This window comes from Crinia signifera, chromosome 6 (assembly GCF_055691185.1).
Source record: "Crinia signifera chromosome 6, ASM5569118v1, whole genome shotgun sequence".
NCBI lineage: Eukaryota > Metazoa > Chordata > Amphibia > Anura > Myobatrachidae > Crinia > Crinia signifera.
The window spans coordinates 103883107-103901161 of record NC_139222.1 but is presented as its reverse complement, the minus strand read 5'-3'; the positions used below and the strand labels follow the sequence as shown (position 1 = coordinate 103901161).

The following is an 18055-nucleotide window of genomic DNA, read 5'->3' as shown; positions in this document are numbered from 1 at the left end:
ATTTATCCCTCCAGGTGATTAGGGAATCAGACGCAGGTGATGGAATTAGCCGCAGCAGCAGCACACAGACCAGGAAGTAAGATGGAGCTTACCTGGATCATGTGACCCGCAGCTTGATCAGGGAATACACCTGGAGCTTACAGTGACGCAGGGGTGACTTGGAAGCAAAAGACATCACGCCAGGGATTGCCGACTGTGCCGGCAGCCGACCTACGGAGGACACTACCCCAGCGTGCCGGTAAGGGGCGCATGCGAGCAGTGCGAGGACCGGGGTTCATGACACACAGCAACCTGGAATTTTGCATAGTGTGAGAGCTCACATCCCTGGATTGGGTCCCCAGCCCTGCTCCCTGCCAGGGTTACGGAGTTGAGATCATTTGCCGGCTTGCTAGTCCTGGCATATTCCTGGATCACGTCTGAAATCGGCACAAGTTGAATGTATGATTATACCCCTCTCACTAGACCAGGCATTGAACAAAATATTTACAGTATGCTGAAATCTAGACCTGCCATACTGTAAATATTTACAGTATGCTGAAATTCCAGCCAGGAATCGGCGAGCTGCAGCCGGTAGCTCGTCAATTCCCGGCCGTTCTCGGGAGAAGGAGCCCGACTGCTTGTGAAGTCGGGCTCGTTCTTCCGAGATCCCCTGTTCAATGTTCTCAAAGAAGAAAGCATTGAATAGGGCCCGCAGCCATCTCCCCCGTTTGGAGATGGCTGCGGCAGATTGTATATCCTCCTTAGTGTTGAGAAAAATAATTTGTACAGTAGGTGTAAGCAAACTTCAGGACATATACTGTAGGTTACTTGGTTTTATTTTTTTTTAATTTTGGAATCCTTGCTAAATGGTTATTGTATTGTAGAATTGACTGACTGTAGGATAATGGGTTCAGTTTCAATTACACCACTACCACTATCTATCTAGAGTTTGTATTTCCTCCATATTTTCATAAATTTAAACTTCTCCCATATGCTAAACACACATTGGTAGGTTATTTAACAAAAGTGGTGAACTTTATACTGTAGCCTCCAATGGGTTCGGTGAAGCATGGCACAGAACAGCAATTTAGTGCACCAAAAATGGCTGCCTCAACTGCTGCTTTGGGGCTTATTTGGAAAAAAAGCTACATAAATTAAGAATTATAACTTATAGTCATGATTATAGTGCAGAAAGTCCCAATTCCCAAATTATCCATTTTGTATCTTTTATATAGTAGTAACGTATTAAGTATCTGTCATTTACTCATATTACTCATTTACATATGTCTTTTTCTCAGTGAGGCTTCCACACCAATTAGATTGCAGCTAAGCTACAAGTATATTTTTAGGTTTTTCTAGATAAAATGGTAGAAAAAAGAATAATAGAGGAAATAGATGGAAAGAAAATGAAAACATACAAACTCCACAAATATAGTGTTTTGCTACTGTAATGCAGTGCACTGCCTTACAGCAACAGGGGTTATGTGTTCTGCTAGTCACTATCTCCATCTCCATTCCCATAGTGGCTTATTATTGTAAAGGTCTAGTTCATGTTGCTGTACCAAGTGCAACTTTTGCTTGCCCTCTCCCTCCTCTCCGCTCTCCACCTAGGGTCACTTTTGCCAGCCCAACATCTTAATGAGTGTTATACTTGGCAGCTTGAGAACCGCCCAGGTACAGCTGTAGCTGCGGTCATCGTTGCTGTGATACAGTCGCTTGTGCGTGTAAAAACGGTACCAACATTGCGCAATCTGCATCGGTCCATCAATGCTCAATGGGGGAAATTTACTAAGATGTGAGTTCTATTTCACCTGGTATGTTTATATTACCAACCAATCAGATACGACCTATTACCTTATAGAAAGTACTAAAATAAATAAGAAGTAGATTCTGATGGGTTGCCCATAGCAACATCCCATGTGAAATAGAACTCCCATATTAGTACATTTCCCCCAATGAGTTTCTAAGAGCCACGGGAGCAAATTAGATGCACACGCACTAGATTGCGACGGAACTGCAACAATCACAACAGATGTCGTATGTGGCGATTGGCATAGCTTCATCTGTATTGAAAGCTTCCGCACCAGCATTTACTCACTATAAACCAGTGGTTCCCAAACTGTGTGCCGTGGCTCCCTGGGGTGCCTCGGGACACATGCAGGGGTGCCCTGGGTTGGTGGTCCAGGACCAACTCAAATTATTAATGGTTAATTATTTATGGGCAAAACAAGTGCTGGTGGCTGCCAATCATAAAATGTGTACAAACAGAAGCAAATCCTGCCCTTTACCACATAACTGACCCTAGGAATCGTATATAAACCCAATCAAATTAATTTTGTTTTGGCATAGGGGTGCCGTGAAAAAAATCTGATACTCTAGGGTGCCGTGATTCAAAAAAGATTGGGAACCCCTGCTATAAACCATTCCCTCTGACTGAGTCAGTGATATACACATCTGAAGAGATTAAATATCAATCTGTATTCAACTTTACCACATTGCTGACCTAAATGTTTTTGAGAATGCATTCTGTGGCTTTACTAGGAATTAGTAACCTTACTGTACTAAATTTAGTATAGGTAGCTGTTTTTTGGTCTTAGGCCAGAGTTTCCCAAACTTAATTCACAATTAAAGTCCTGGTTGAAAGGATATCCATGCTTTATCTCAGATAGTTAAATCAAATTTACGTAGGTATTCATCAAGTCACCTGTGCTTAAGCATGGATTATCTTGAAATCTGGACTGAAGGTGCATAGTTTTTGAAACCTCTGTTGTTGGCAGTTATGAGAATGCAACACATTAATACATTGGAACCTGGAACCTTATCGAATGCAGCTGTTTTGTTGGTCAAACTAATAATAATGAGAATGCAGCATTTTGACTCCCTAGTACAAGCAAAACTATTGGGGTATGCAAAACAGGGAGCCACTCTTTGGGATGAATCGAAAATGAAGGACTGTGGGCATTGGGCACATTTAACTTAATTCGCCATAACTAGTGTATAATCTACAAGCTAGAATTGCTATCAGGATGAGTTCATTTGACTTCAGAGGCTGCATTGGAGTATTCCATTAATCCAATATAACACTCCTTTTCCTGTAGATTCCGCTCCTTCATGTTGCTTTGCTAAAGACCTATCCTGGAGCTGTCTTCTCATTGGTTGCAGAAGGTCTGCCAAAATTCTGCCCTTATGCTGGAGGTGACCATTTCCTAGTGAAGTTCTCAAGGAAACAAAACTATCTTGTGAAGCTACGTGTTCACTGTTCAGTATTTGGAATGTTTGAGCAGTGGTTGACTCTGGATTTTGGAATTCGGCCAGTTTTGCTCCAGAAGATTGTTGTGCAGGTTGGAGGTCAGAAAGAACACTCAAGGCCACAGGATAAAGGAACAGAGGAAGGTAGTGGCCTGTTGCCATCTTCTGAACGCTGGTACCCAGACAAGCACTTATGTATACCATGCAAGGACAGGACTCAAGATGAAAAGCACCTCTTGGAAAAGTACAAACCACCCACAAGTGCATGTGGATTTTCCAAATCAATGGAGAAGAATGCATTTACAGTTGAGAACTACAAGCAAATGATGCACTTCAGGATTCTGCAGGAGGAAGCTGCTAGAGAAGAGGTGATTTCCAGGTGAGTAGTAATAATATTGTTGGAAAGATGATGATACGCTGCAAAGTAATTGATGTATGTGCATCTCATGGAGAGAGTGAGTAGATGCCATTTATTGTGAATTATAGTATGACAGTATGGAGAAGTAGTGGTTATGCTAAATATATGAGAGGATTAAATGGGAAGAAAAAACTCCATACTGTTCTCTATTACTAACAGGAAATACTTCTATATTAAATTCAACTGAATGCAAGACCAAGGACCTGATTCAGCATGCAAAAGCAAAATCTTTTTCTAATGGGCAAAACCATTTTGCACTGCAGGTGGGGCAGATGTAACATGTGCAGAGAGAGTTAGATTTGGGTGGGGGTCAGTGTTCCCTCTAAGCTGTGCGCATGTGCGCGCGCACACACCTCGACGAGCGTGCGCACAGACATTACAACTGAGCGCACAAAGCAGCATTGATCCCTTTTTGCAGTTGTGGACACAATTAATGTGTGTTTCACCCATTAACTACATTGTGTGCTATATTTTGAATGTTTAAATGTTTAATATCATTTTGGAGTAAAGTTAACACAAATGCTGAATGTCATTTTCCAGTTATATATATATGTGACGCACAAAAATGTAAATTTCATTCCAAAGTTGCACAGCCAAAATCTTTAGCCGCACACAGCCTTCGTAAAATTAGAGGGAACATTGGTGGGGGTGTATTCAAACTGAATCTAATTTGCAGTGTAAAAATAAAGCAGCCAGTATTTACCCTGCACAGAAACAAAATAGCTCACACAAATCTAACTCTCCCTGCACATGTTACACCTGCCCCCCTGCAGTGTAATACAGTTTTCCCAACTAAAGAATGATTTTGCTTTTTGCGATCCACGCTGAATCAGAGGCCCCAAATCTAAAAGGGATAATCCAGTATTAGCCCATCTCTATTACCGGGATCGGGAGCTATATCACAGTTTGGGAGGACTAATCTGTGCAGTAAGGCCTTTATCTACCAGTTTTTTTTTACCCCGGTCCTTTCACTCTTCTCCTGTAATCTGAAAATCAAGCAAGTGTCTGTCCGCCTTTTTCTTATCCCCATATATTTGACTACATTGCAATGACCTGCTCAAGAAAAATAAAACAATAGTCATAACTTGTAGCTTATTAATGTGGGTGATAAGTGTAACAGATCAAAAGGTTTCTAGCATTCTGCATCCCTAAGTGATCTCACCATGTTCTCAGTGAATTGCTAGGTCATTGTTCATTGAATTAACTATGGACTTCACTCTTTCCAGGTTAAATTTGAAAGTGTCTGTGACCTTTACCAAAATGGTAACCTCCATACAGGGCATGAAAGTGGCTCCCAATGGAGATCTGTTTGCTGAGGTTCCTCTTCCTGCTGGCATAACGCAAGACACAGAGGAAGGATACTTACTGACGCAGTCTGTGAACACTGCCTTGATATCTCCTTGTGTTTTGAAAACCGACAAAGTCTATGAAGTGCATGTAGACAAAGAGCATGAGTCAGAGAGCAGTGTTTTACTCCGGGTACCAGAGAAATGCTGCCAAGAGCTGTCTCTTAAAGAAGGGGTTTGTGCCCAGTTTGAGATTCAATTCCAGCTGGATCGGTTGGAGTTCTGCATACACCATGAAGCAGTGGACCGGCTGCTGGATGTAAAGTTACTTCTTCCGGACCTGTCCGAGTGTTGCCTGCCAGTCTCTCCGGAAAAGGTGCCATGGGGCAACACAAAGCAGCAGACCGCAATCTCGTACATCACAGGATTAGTTTCAGGGAAAGGGCCAGTTGCCCCTCTTCTCATATATGGCCCCTTTGGCACTGGTAAAACATCCACTGTGGCCAAAGCTGCTTTACAAGTCATCAGACAAGCTGGCACTAGAGTGCTGATCTGCACCCATAACAACAGGTATAGTTTGTTTTTAAATCAACAAGTAATTTCTGATTGTCAGTCACGTTTGAGTAGTCTATGTTATCTACACATCCTGCTCAGGGAGGATAAGTGGTGATGTAGGATGTTAATGTTGGAGGCGTTAAAAGAATATGGAACAGGAGTGATGAGAGAAGCATAGGGATGAGAGGGAAAAAAACAGATTTGTATACACACACTGTGTTCTTCATCACATATCTGTGTAATGGCCCATGCACATGGGGCAATTCTAGCCCTATTTCTAAGCGATCTGTCTAGATCACTAAAAAATTAAGCACGGATAACTCCACGTGTATGCCCTCAAGCACCGGCGATATGCGGTCCCGTGCGTCTCCATTGCCTGACTAGCTCTTGACTATATGTAGTCAAGAGCTAATCAGATCACCAGTGTTCTCACCAGAGAACACTTATCAGCACACATCGCTCAGCACAGATCTCTGGTACATAGCATGTGTGTCAGTGATGTGTGCTGAGTGATCTGTGCTAAACTACATCGCTCAGCCAGTCGCCCCATGTGTATGGGCCTGAAGCAGCAGAGCAATTCTTCACACCATCATTATAGATATTTTCAGCTTTCAAGGCAATCATTCAGTTCTAGAGCAGTAGATATCTATAATGATTGTCTTGACAAATGTTGACAACATGGTATTTTGACTTGTGCAGTGTGAAGATTTCTTCCACTATTTGTGATGAGAGATGCAGTGACTGGGTGGTAATGCATGCTTCTGATTTTTTTACATTGGCTGGTGCGTGCACTATCCAATATTGAACAGTTATGAATATGATATTGCCATGGAGATTTATCTGTAGTACTATTGGATGCACCCTGGATATTAATGTTTATCTGGTATCATGATTGACTTTGTTGCCCGTGTGTTAGTTATAAAGAGGTTTACAGAATGATATTTTAGTAATGCCAAAGCGCTACCTAAACTGGATTTAGGGCAGGATGTATTAATATACATCGCCGCCCGGCCGCAGCGATGCTAGCACATATGTATTAACATATATACGGCTAGCATCACAGTGTGGTGACGGAGGCCCCTCGCGATGCCTGTGATGTGGTGTGCAGGGGGTCTCCGTCACCTTCCTGGGTACCTCCTCCTCCCCTCACGCCTGGACAGCTAAGCAGGCTGTCTCCGGTTCCTCCTCCTCCCCCTGCAGCTGGAAGGACATGCGGCTGCATTGCTAGGTGGAGGAGGGGTTTACCTTCTGGGTCCTGGAGGACCTGCAGGAAGGTAAGCCAGGGGGAGGGGGAGAGGGGGGGGGGGGTCGATGGAGGTGGCGGGTAGCAATAGACGCCCATAGGCTTCTATAAGGTATTGCCACCTTAATGCCGTAAATGGGGTTTTTTACCGCATTTTTAGCTTAGTACATCCCGCCCTTAGTGGAATGATACTTAAGATGGTATCCTATTACAAGCAAGTTTCTTGAGGAATAGTGAATATGACATTGGCATGCTAACGTATAGTAATGTGAGATTCTTATTATTCCTCATAGTGCTGCTGACCTGTATGTTCAGGAACATTTCCATTCACATGTGGAGTCTGGCCACCCAGAAGCTACCTTTCTCAGAGTGAAATACGTGCACAGTCCTGTAAATAGGACGGACCCCATCACACAGCAATACTGCCTTTTCAACTCAGACAAATCTTCCTTTGTTATCCCCAGCCGGGCTGTTCTTGACCAATACCGTATTGTTGTGACAACTGCAGTCACGGCTCGTGAACTGGATGTGCCACGAGGCTTTTTTAGCCACATATTGCTAGATGAGGCAGCACAGATGATGGAAAGTGAAGCTCTGATTCCATTGTCATTTGCCAACTCTTGGACACGTGTGGTTGTGGCCGGTGACCACATGCAGGAAACTCCACGGATTTTCAACAGGACTGCTGCTTGTGGGGAGCATACCTTACTTACTCGATTGTTCTCATATTACCAGGGTAAAGATGTCTCAGTTGCAAAGAATGGGCGCATAATCTTCCACCAAAACTACCGCTCTGCACCCGATATCATCTCCTTTGTATCTCGATGTTTCTACTTTGGGCGTGATGGTGCTATTGAGTCTTGTGCCATTGAAAAAATGGATCCTCCTCAAGGATGCCATGCACTGGGGCTGATCCATGTGCATGGTCTTTGTTCTGCTGTGGGAAATTCATGGTTCAACCAATCAGAAGTATTACAGGTGATTGATGTTGTCAAACAGGTTCTCCTGCGATGGCCTGAGAACTGGGGAAAATTGAGAAGAAACAAAATCTGCGTGGTGTCCCAAGGAAGTCAGGTACCATTAATTAGGGTTTTGATTTCATAAACTTATTTCACCATTATCTTCTTCTCTTTTCTGTTTCTCCTAATCTATTAGCTTTTCCTATAAAGGGGGTATCCTATTCCTGAACATTTTTCCACCAAAAATATATATTTTTTATCACTGATTTTATGTCGAGGTATCCACTTAGGACCTTTATCCAGGGAAAATACGTAAGATCTGTGGAAATTCGCGGACATGTGTATTTTTGCTGCACTTTTTGGCACTTTGGGGATTTCATTTTCCCTGGCATCGGGACTGATTGGATAGCTCTGTCTTAAGTAATTATCCTCAGTAATTTACCATGGATAATAGGATACCGGCCACAGTCTCATACACCAGTTTATGTGAATTATTATCAATCTGGCAATACTATCAATTGGTTTGTCCAATCTACTTTGCTATAAATTCATACTGTCTACCCACCACACAGTAGCATTTTTCTCTTTCAATGGTCCTGGTGACACAGCTCAACACTGGGATGTAGGAGGGTCCGAAGGAGCCAGGCACCTATCCTAAAGCTTTAGAGAGTAGGCTCCTCTCCTACTGCATCCCGGACTCTTCAGTTCATGTTAGGTGCCCACTGGAGTGGGTGCTATTCTAATGGGCTGGGGGAGCAGCCGAAAAATTAGAGTAGTTAGGGTTTTTTATTATTTTATTAACTTTTCACTCTAGCTAGGTAGGCACAGTGTGAGGATTTTCATTAGTGAATCCTCACACTGCTAGCGCAGCAGGAGCTGACAGAAGCGCGTCCTGTCAGCTCGCTGTGCACAGGGGAGACGCTGTCTGGCCTCCCTGTGCAGCACTTACAGCTTTTTTTAAGAAGCTGCCTGGGCTCCGGAGCGCACTGAAACCGGCTTCACGCTAGGTGGGGATCATGGGGGACAGGCGCTCCGTGATGGCGGCGGCCATTTTCTGCGGAGCTTACACACTGAGCTCCTATTATGAGAGGACAGCAGTGTGTTACAGGCATGTTCCAAGTGGTCCCCAGCCGAGGGGGAGATACTGGAACTAGGAGATCCTACTAAGGGAGCGGCTGTCTGGGGGTGGTTGGCGCCAAAAGTCACGGACCCCGCAGCAGCAGGGACTTGGTCTCTTCCTTCACTCTGTTTTGGCGCCATTCGGAACGCTTGCAGCGGAGCTGAGCTGGCTGACAGATCCTAACAGAGTGTTTGGATTTCCTGGGCATCGTTTCCCCGCATTTGAAACTGACAGACAGATAAGTGGCTGGATGCATTGACTCTGTATAAACGCTGTTGTACATTGAATGCACTGTGTGGTTAATTTACATCATGTCTGAGCAACAAGCTGTGGTTTTGGGGGAGGGAGCCCTTAATGCATTGAGCGCTTGTAATGTATGTACACAAAAATTTGTACCTGAGCAGATGGCCAAGGGGGTTTTGTGTATTGCTTGCGCTGCTGTGAGACCCATGGGGAGTGAACCCCAGAGGGTAGAGCAAATTGAACCCGCGTGGGCTAGTGCCCTGGGCAGGTCTGTTAACGCTTTAGTGCAATTGCTGGACAGACAGAGTGATGTCTTGGTAGATTCTCAGAGACCTATGCCATCATCTCAGCAGTCCTCTGGCTCCTTGCCTCTTACCCAGGCAGATCCTGCTTTACTACAGGTGATGCAGGATACTGCAAAGGGGATCAACAGGTTTAGTGACTTGCTAGACAGAATTGATGTTGATGCTGTGGGGACCCCTAAAAGGTCTTACTCAGTGCCTCTATTGGTGGATGATGAGGAGGGAGCATATGCAGACATTCCCTGGGAGCAGGGTGATGATTCTGAAGATTCCTCAGCCGCAGGGGTGGAGGATTTGATTACCGCTGTTAAACAGGCTTTAAAATTGTCTGTGGAGGATAAGACTCCTGCTAAAGGTGTTTTTAAACGGCAGCGTAAGGAAGCTGTTACCTTCCCTTCAGATGAAGGTTTACAGGATTTGTTGGAAGGGGCTTGGAAAGCGCCCGATAAAAGGCTGCAGATGCCTAAGAGATTCTTAAGTCTGTACCCCATGCCTGAGTCTCATGCGGAGCTTTGGGAAAAAGTTCCAGTGGTTGATGCTTCTGTGTCACGTCTGTCAAAAGCTACTGTATTACCAGTGCAAGGGGGGGCAGCTTTTAAGGATCCTGTGGACAAAAAGCTGGAGGGTAACCTCAAAGCTATATTTGAAGGGGTGGGATACACTCTACGTCCCCTGATTGCTTCAGCCTGGGTCTCTAAGGCCATGATTGAGTGGGCAAATGATTTGTGCACGATTTTACATGCTGACCCTTGTGTGTTGCTGCTGGCGGAGAAGCTTAAAGCAGCCGCAGAGTATGTGCTAGAAGCTGAGGAGGAAGCTCTCAAGATGGCTACTAGAGTTTCCACAGTGTCTATCAATGCCAGGAGAGTACTCTGGCTTAAGGCTTGGGAGGCAGATAATGAGTCCAAGAAGGCCTTAGAAGCATTAGCTTTTAAAGGAAAGCTGTTATTTGGATCTGAGCTGGAAGAGATTATTAAGCAGGCCACAGGTGGCAAGAGTACCTTCCTGCCTGCCCCCGCAGCCAAGCAGACATCAAGATTTTCTGCTTTTAGGCCGTCCTTTCGGAGGTGCGTCCTTTCGAGGACAGTCATTTAGGGGAAAGTTTCAGTCCTCCAGGGGAAAAGCCCCAAAGTCAAAAGTTGGTTCCTTTCATAAGAAACCTAACACCAAAGGAGAGGACAATCCCTCCGCATGACTGCCAGGGGATCTGCCCGGCTGTGGTCAGGGTAGGGGGGCATCTGTCACAGTTCAGGGACGCATGGGCATTGCTAGACCAGGATTCCTGGGTATTAGACATTATAGCCCAGGTTACAGAATTCCCTTCAAATGTCTTCCTCCGAGAAGATTTATTCCCACACCACTACCAAAGGAGGCTCGGCTCCGTACAGCCCTCTTGGGAGCGGCTCACTCTCTGTTAGAGAAGGGGGTGGTTATCCCGGTTCCCAGAGCGGAGTGGAAAAGAGGCTTTTATTCCACTCTGTTTCTGGTGCCCAAACCAGACGGGTCTTTCAGACCAATTCTGAATTTAAAGTCTCTGAATATCCATTTGTGGGTAGACCATTTCAAAATGGAGTCTCTACGGTCAGTGCTACTAAGCCTGGACCAGGGAGAATTTTTGGCGTCCATGGATGTCCAGGACGCGTACCTTCATGTCCCTATACACCCAGAACATCAGGCCCTGTTGAGGTTTGCGATAGGAGACCTGCACTTGCAATTCCAGGCGTTGTCCTTTGGACTGGCCACAGCACCAAGGGTATTCACCAAAATAATGTCTGTAATGGCGGCTGTGCTTCGGCTGAGGGGAATCACGGTGATACCATATTTGGACGACCTGCTGTTCAAAGCGGAGTCAGCAGACAGGTTGCAGAGTCATTTGGCAGAAGCCATCAGTTTTTTGCAGGCTCACGGCTGGCTTTTAATCTTGCAAAAGTCACAGTTGGTGCCGTCACAGAGACTCCAATTCCTGGGAGTGGTTCTGGATACCCACTTACATTGGGTATTTTTACCAGAGGCAAAGGCCAGGGATCTGGCTGCCTTGGTCCAGGAGATTCTCGGTTCTCGGAGCACATCAGTATGGAGGTGCCTCAAGTTGCTGGGGAAGATGGTGGCGTCTTTCGAGACGTTGCAGTTTGCCAGGTTCCACTCTCAGGTGTTCCAGTGGAACATTTTGACGGCTTGGTCAGGAAACACGCAGACCATGAAGTCAGAACAGATAGTGTTGTCTTCGGAAACTCGATCCTCCCTGAAATGGTGGACAGAGGTGGATTCCCTTCAGTGGGGTCGGTCCCTGCAGTCCTGGAGCTGGCTGGTAGTCACTACAGACGCCAGTCTCAAGGGCTGGGGGGCAGTAGTCTTGGACTTGCGTCTGCAGGGCTTGTGGACTCCAGAGGAGTCTGCTTTACCGATCAACATCTTGGAACTGAGAGCTGTGTGGAAAGTGATTTCTCTGGCGGGAGACAGGTTACAGAGTCTCCCTTTAAGGATTCAGACCGACAACGCCACAGCTGTGGCGTATCTGAATCACCAGGGAGGCACACGCAGCAAACTGGCTATGTGGGAGGTGTCCACAATCCTCTTGTGGGCGGAACAGAATGTTCCAGCTTTATCAGCTATATTCATACCAGGAGTGGAGAATATAGAGGCCGACTTCCTGAGCAGGGAGGAGCTGATGGAAGGGGAATGGAGCCTGAACTCACAGGTGTTTCACCAGATTACACAGAGGTGGGGAACCCCGGATGTGGACCTGATGGCATCCAGGTTCAATCATCAGGTACCCAGGTTTTATGCCAGAACAAGGGACCCACTGGCAGAAGCAGTGGATGCCATGACTATCCCCTGGGAGGGGAATCTCTTTTATGTCTTTCCACCATTTCCAATGCTGGCGAGGGTGTTGAAAAAGATACAGGCCCAGGCAAGCCCAGTGATCTTAGTGGCCCCCGATTGGCCAAGGAGATCCTGGTACTCGAGGCTTCAGAGATTGTCTGTGGACTCGTGGCGTCTACCTCTGAGGTCAGACCTGCTAAAACAAGGACCGTTCAACCATCTGGATTCAGCTCGATTAATTTTGACGGCCTGGCTGTTAAAACCGCCATTTTGAGGGATAAAGGATTTTCAGAGGCGGTGGTTATCACAATGATAAAAGCCAGAAAGTCAGTGTCTTCAGCGAATTATTATAGGGTCTGGAAGACCTATATTCGATGGTGTGAAAGACAGAAGTCACACACATCACGCTTTAGATTGGCAAAAATGTTGGAATTTTTGCAGGATGGCTTTTCCTCCGGGTTAAGCCTTCAATCATTAAAAGTACAGATCTCGGCCTTGTCTATTTACTTCCAGAGAAGGATTGCATTATTACCGGAAGTACAGACCTTCCTGCAGGGGGTGTCTCGGTTGAAACGTCCCTACAAACAACCAGTAGCACCATGGGATTTAACGCTGATGTTGGAGTGCCTTCAAAAGGCTCCTTTTGAACCATTAAGGTCGGCTGACCTTAAATTCCTTACGTGGAAGCTGGTATTTTTGTTGGCAGTGGCGTCAGCAAAGAGAGTATCGGAGTTGGGTGCATTATCATGCAAGTCTCCCTTCCTTATATTTCACGATGATAGGGCTGTCCTTCGGACGGTACCCCAATTTTCCCCCAATAGTTCTGCCTGTGTTCCAACCCCCAGAGGGTTCTAGGAAAAGGGACAAATTGAGAAATTTGGATGTTGTGGGCGCCTTGCACATTTATGTGGACAGAGTTAAGAGTGTCAGAAAGACTGATACTTTGCTAGTTTTGTATGACATACACAAAATTGGTTGGCCTGCTTCTAAGCAGACCATTGCTCGGTGTTTGCGCTCTGTTATAGCGTTTGCATATACTAAAGTTGGTAGGCCTGTACCGGCCAGGATTAATGCGCATACCACCAGGTCGGTTGCCACCTCTTGGGCGGTTCGACATGGGGCAACAACTGAGCAGGTTTGCAGGGCTGCCACTTGGTCATCTGTTCATACCTTTGCCAAATTCTATAGGTTCCATGAGTTCGCGTCGGAGGACGCATCATTCGGGCGAGCAGTAATGAGAGCTGCAGACCTGAGCGTACCCACCCAAAGGACCGGCTCTGGAACGTCCCAGTGTTGAGCTGTGTCACCAGGACCATTGAAAGAGAAAAAGGGATTTTTGTAAGAACTTACCGTTCGAATCCCTTTCTCTGATATGGTCCTGGTGACACAGCGATCCCTCCCTTACGCTCAGTAAGTATGCCAGGTTCATGATGTTTCATGTTATATGGTTAAAAGTTATTTTTGAAAAATGTGCATATAATATGTGCAGGCGTTTGTACTGAGTTAATGTATTCCAGTGGCTTTGAAAGATTGAACTGAAGAGTCCGGGATGCAGTAGGGGAGGAGCCTACCCTCTAAAGCTTTAGGATAGGTGCCTGGCTCCTTCGGACCCTCCTACATCCCAGTGTTGAGCTGTGTCACCAGGACCATATCAGAGAAAGGGATTCGAACGGTAAGTTCTTACAAAAATCCCTTTTTTCGAACTCACCATTTTCTAAATCTTTTTTATACCTGTTCAATCCTTTTTTAAGTCATCATCTTTCTTTCCAACACTTCCTAGTAATCAAGTCCTCAGATCTCTCTACTGCATTTGCCACTGTATGTCTTCCCACTGTTCCCCACTTTGGAGGCAGATGCATTTACGTATAATATATTCTTGTTGAGTGAAAAGGGTAGTGTTCATTCTAGCACCAGTCATCTATGAAAACCCATGCAGTCCCTCATCCTTAGCTGGGGTGTCGCTGTCTGCTGTGGTGTTTCTAGCACAGGTCTGGTTTGCATATCAGTGCTGATATACAGACCACACTGTGCTATAAGCACTACAGCAGACAGCGACACCCCAGGCAGGGAAGAGGAACTGCATGGGTTTTCAAAGAGGGCAAGTGCTATAATGAACACTAGAAAAGGGTATTACAATACAGTAAGAAAATTGTTAACAATGATCTTGTATAAAAATAAAATGGTATAAGAATATCGACAACAATTTGAAACACGGCAGAATCTTATAACTTTGGTAAACCCGTAACCTATTAGGTTTTCTCCTAATATCATACATTTCCTTCTAATATTCTAGTCTATTAAACCATTATCCTGAGCAGAAAGTCTTCTCCATTGTGTAGGCAAACCTGCTATGGTCACTTTTTGCTAGTGCCTCTGCAAATTCATATTGTGTTATTGTTATTGTATACACACTTAAGAACATAACTCTGCACAGTTGTTAGGTGTTTATTAGAAGGTAGATTAATAGGCCTGGGGAGGTGACCATACCATAGCTTGTTCTTTAATTTCCACCAATTATGCATCCATGTATAATCTAGCCAGTCTAATATTGTAGGTTGTCTCCGTACACAAAGCAGTGAGCCAATAAAAAAATTGTTTAGGAATGTCAATTGGTATGGTTGGAAGAACATATCATTTGTTGGGGCACAACAATTATCTGTATAATGTTGAACCAGACCCAACCTTGAGAGACCTGTCTAGATCTCAAGTCTGAAATGACCTGGAAATAAGGGAGAAACATATAGCAGAACATTGGCATAAATCATAAGCCAAATTAATCACTAGATACTTATTATTTAAGTGCCAGACAACACACCCTCTTGCTCATCAAACAAGAGCTTCTCTAGGAACACCCTCATTTCCAAAGTGATTAATTATTAGAAAAGTCCATGTTTTTTAAACTGTTTCAAGGTCAGAGGCCTTTGGAAGTATATTATAGGCTTTAGTATAAAAAAGCATGGGAATCTCTTGTGTAGTATTTGTTGTGTACTTGAAATAATCTACAATATTGGATGAAAGTAGTAGCTTGTTGCTCCTTAAGATTTCAAGCCAACAGTTACACTCATACTTAATTCTCCATTATTAGCATTTAATAGCATTCTAAGATTACAAATTTCCATGTGTATATTTTTTGCCTCCAAATGTTTTGGTGACCATTTGGCTGCTTGAAATCTGTGGAAAGAACATATCTTAATTACAAATTTGACATCATTAAACTTTAAAAGTGGATTTGGAACTGTCTTTATTTTATGAGACAGGTTTCAACATTGCTGTTATATTTAATTGGTAGGCGTATACATGCTCTTTCCTTTAAATTGAGCCATCTCCACCAAAACAAGTTAAAATTAGATGTGTGCAGGTTCTGATTTACTCTGATTTCAAAGCAGGATCTTATTGGCTATCCCAAATCACATGACAGTTGTTGACAGTTGATAGCCAATAAGATCCTGCTTTGAAATCAGAGTAAATCAGAACCTTCACATCTCTAGTTAAAATTAAATAACTTTTTACTGCAACTGTAGATGTGTGTTTGCAAACTGTTAAGTGTAATGTCACACAGGGAAAAAGGAAAGGGAAAAGGGTAACTACTGTAAAATGAACATAAAAGTATTTAAGCCTGCTTCCGTATGCACAGTACTAGAAGTATTTGGATTACATGGAACATACAGACTTGGACTTTGTAATGTTAAGCAACCCTGTCCATCTCTTTTGCATACTTTAGGTGAAACTGATTCGTCAAGAACTGCGCAAAATCAAACTGTCTGATATCACTGTGACAGGCTATAAAAACATTCTTGGTATGTCGTCTGAATGTCCTGCAACAGTGTTGTAGAATATTGCTCCTTTTTTACACTCATTTTACTTATACTTACACTACATGGTCAAAACTGTGCACAGATCCCTTCTATATACTGTAGGTTATTTGGTACTTTTGTAACAGGTGCATTAAGTCAAGCATACAGCTATGAACTCCCCATAGCCAAACATTAGCAGTAGAATAGAGGGCTGTACATGGCCATGAGTTCTATGGTGGTGTGCTCATTTACTAACAATCGCACCCCCCATTGGGCATAACCAGCCCCAGGCTTGTTGAGCCAGTCCTGTTTTCTCAAATACTGGGGAAAAAAATCATATAGGGACCCCTGTATGCAAGAAACTAGCACCAGGCTTTTGGACTGGTCCTAGTTACAAAAATATGGGGGGACCAAAAAATAGGTTTCCTACATATATTTATAACCAGCATAGGACTCCAACAGCCACTGGTGTCAATTTATATAAGTTTCCCCAGCCAAAACCTGACACCCTGGCTGGTCAGCCCTGGTCCCTGGGGGAGCGGGGACCCGTGCAGGCTTCCCGCATGTCTGTATTTGGCTGCCAGGGATGCTCAGCAGCCAAATACGAATCACTTCATCATAGTAAAATAAGAATCCTGAGAATAAGGCGGCTTAGTAAATTATCCTTATTCTCAGATCGTATTTTTGGTCCGATTGCGGCCGATCCCAGTCGTACTCTTTTGTACGCGGGATCTGCAGTAATAAGGTAAATCCCCCCCCCCCATCATCTGTATTTATTTATGGGCAGGAGTGCTGCACCACTTATATGTTTTATATATTAGGTCTGGCGGTGCGGCACTCTGTGTAAAGAAAAATTTAGGACCACAAAAGTGGTGCTGTGACAATGTTTCAGATGTTTATTCAACTTTTTTCAAGTCATACGTAAAAGAATGTGCAAACAAACATACCTTTATACTATACGCAAACACCAAAGCACATACTTGTAAAGGGAGATAGGATAGCAGTGGTGGGTGGGTGGCATCCTGATGAAAAACATAAAAGTTTGAAACGTTGATGTAAACCAACTGCATGCTATCTGTTGTTCTTCAGCCTCGAAGTGCCGCCCTCCCACCACTGCTATATATAAATATACAGTATATATATATATCGTACTAGTGAATAGATGATATCGGCCGTGGCCCATATAATTAACGATTTCAGTCGAGGGTACCGATATTGAGCATACACATTGAACAATATCAGTAAACTATATTGTTCGGTGATGTAAGCAGGGTTTGCTGAACATGCAGGACATTGGCTATATAGCCAAATTGACCTGCACGCTCAGCAGACATCAATGGTCTTTAGCGATAACTGAGAGCTCGCAGACTTAGCGATATTCAGTGTACACACTAGACCAGGCGTGGCTAACCAGTCAGAGACAAAGAGCCAAAAAATATTTTTAGGGATGCCTTCATTTGTCATTGTCCCCTTGACTATAATGAGCTCAGTATGTAAGGGGAATAAGTGGATCCTGTAGTCAGAAATCCCTGCAGTGTTGTAAATCTTAGGATCCCCCCAGAAGCCTCTTTATGTGGAACTAGTCACAGGAACCAACTGAATACCTGATCCACCTGTCAGGCAGACAAAAGCTATGAATGGGAGATGGCTGCATGCCTTGTATTACTGACTTTCACGGCTGGTAGTATGACACACTGGAGGGGAAAGATAGGGCACAACATTGCATTGGGCTGCTGACACTGACTAGTCAGAAAACTGGGGGTCATTCAGACCTAATCGCTGTGCTGCTAATTTGTAGAGCCCTGCGATCAGGTAATCTCCACCCAGCCAGAGTGAAATCCTGCCATGCGATTAGCTGCAAATCCATTCACAACCCGCTTACCATCAAATAATTTCCCCAGTGTGTGCAGTCTGCGTATAATACTGGGCCAGTGCAATAGAAACAGGCTGATAGTGGCTGGTGCTGACATCACATAACCTGTGTGAATCACTGGGTGGCCTTGCGTACACATGTGCAGTCATTCCTTAATCGCCCTACATGCAAAGTCACAGCCGGGGTTTGAATAAGCCCCACTACTCGGCAC

At 44.4% G+C, this 18055-nt stretch overlaps 1 protein-coding gene across 2 annotated transcripts in view; it reads left to right on the top strand.

Moving 5' to 3' along the window:
• The window catches only part of HELZ2 (helicase with zinc finger 2), a 75238-nt gene that overhangs the window by 16960 nt on the left and 40223 nt on the right, over positions 1-18055 (top strand). For both annotated transcript variants that reach the window (XM_083146672.1, XM_083146673.1), the window contains exons 5-8: positions 3078-3607; positions 4873-5502; positions 7024-7804; positions 15899-15974. In XM_083146672.1, coding sequence (XP_083002798.1) covers positions 3078-3607; positions 4873-5502; positions 7024-7804; positions 15899-15974 — 2017 coding nt within the window. The remainder of the gene's footprint in view (positions 1-3077; positions 3608-4872; positions 5503-7023; positions 7805-15898; positions 15975-18055) is intronic.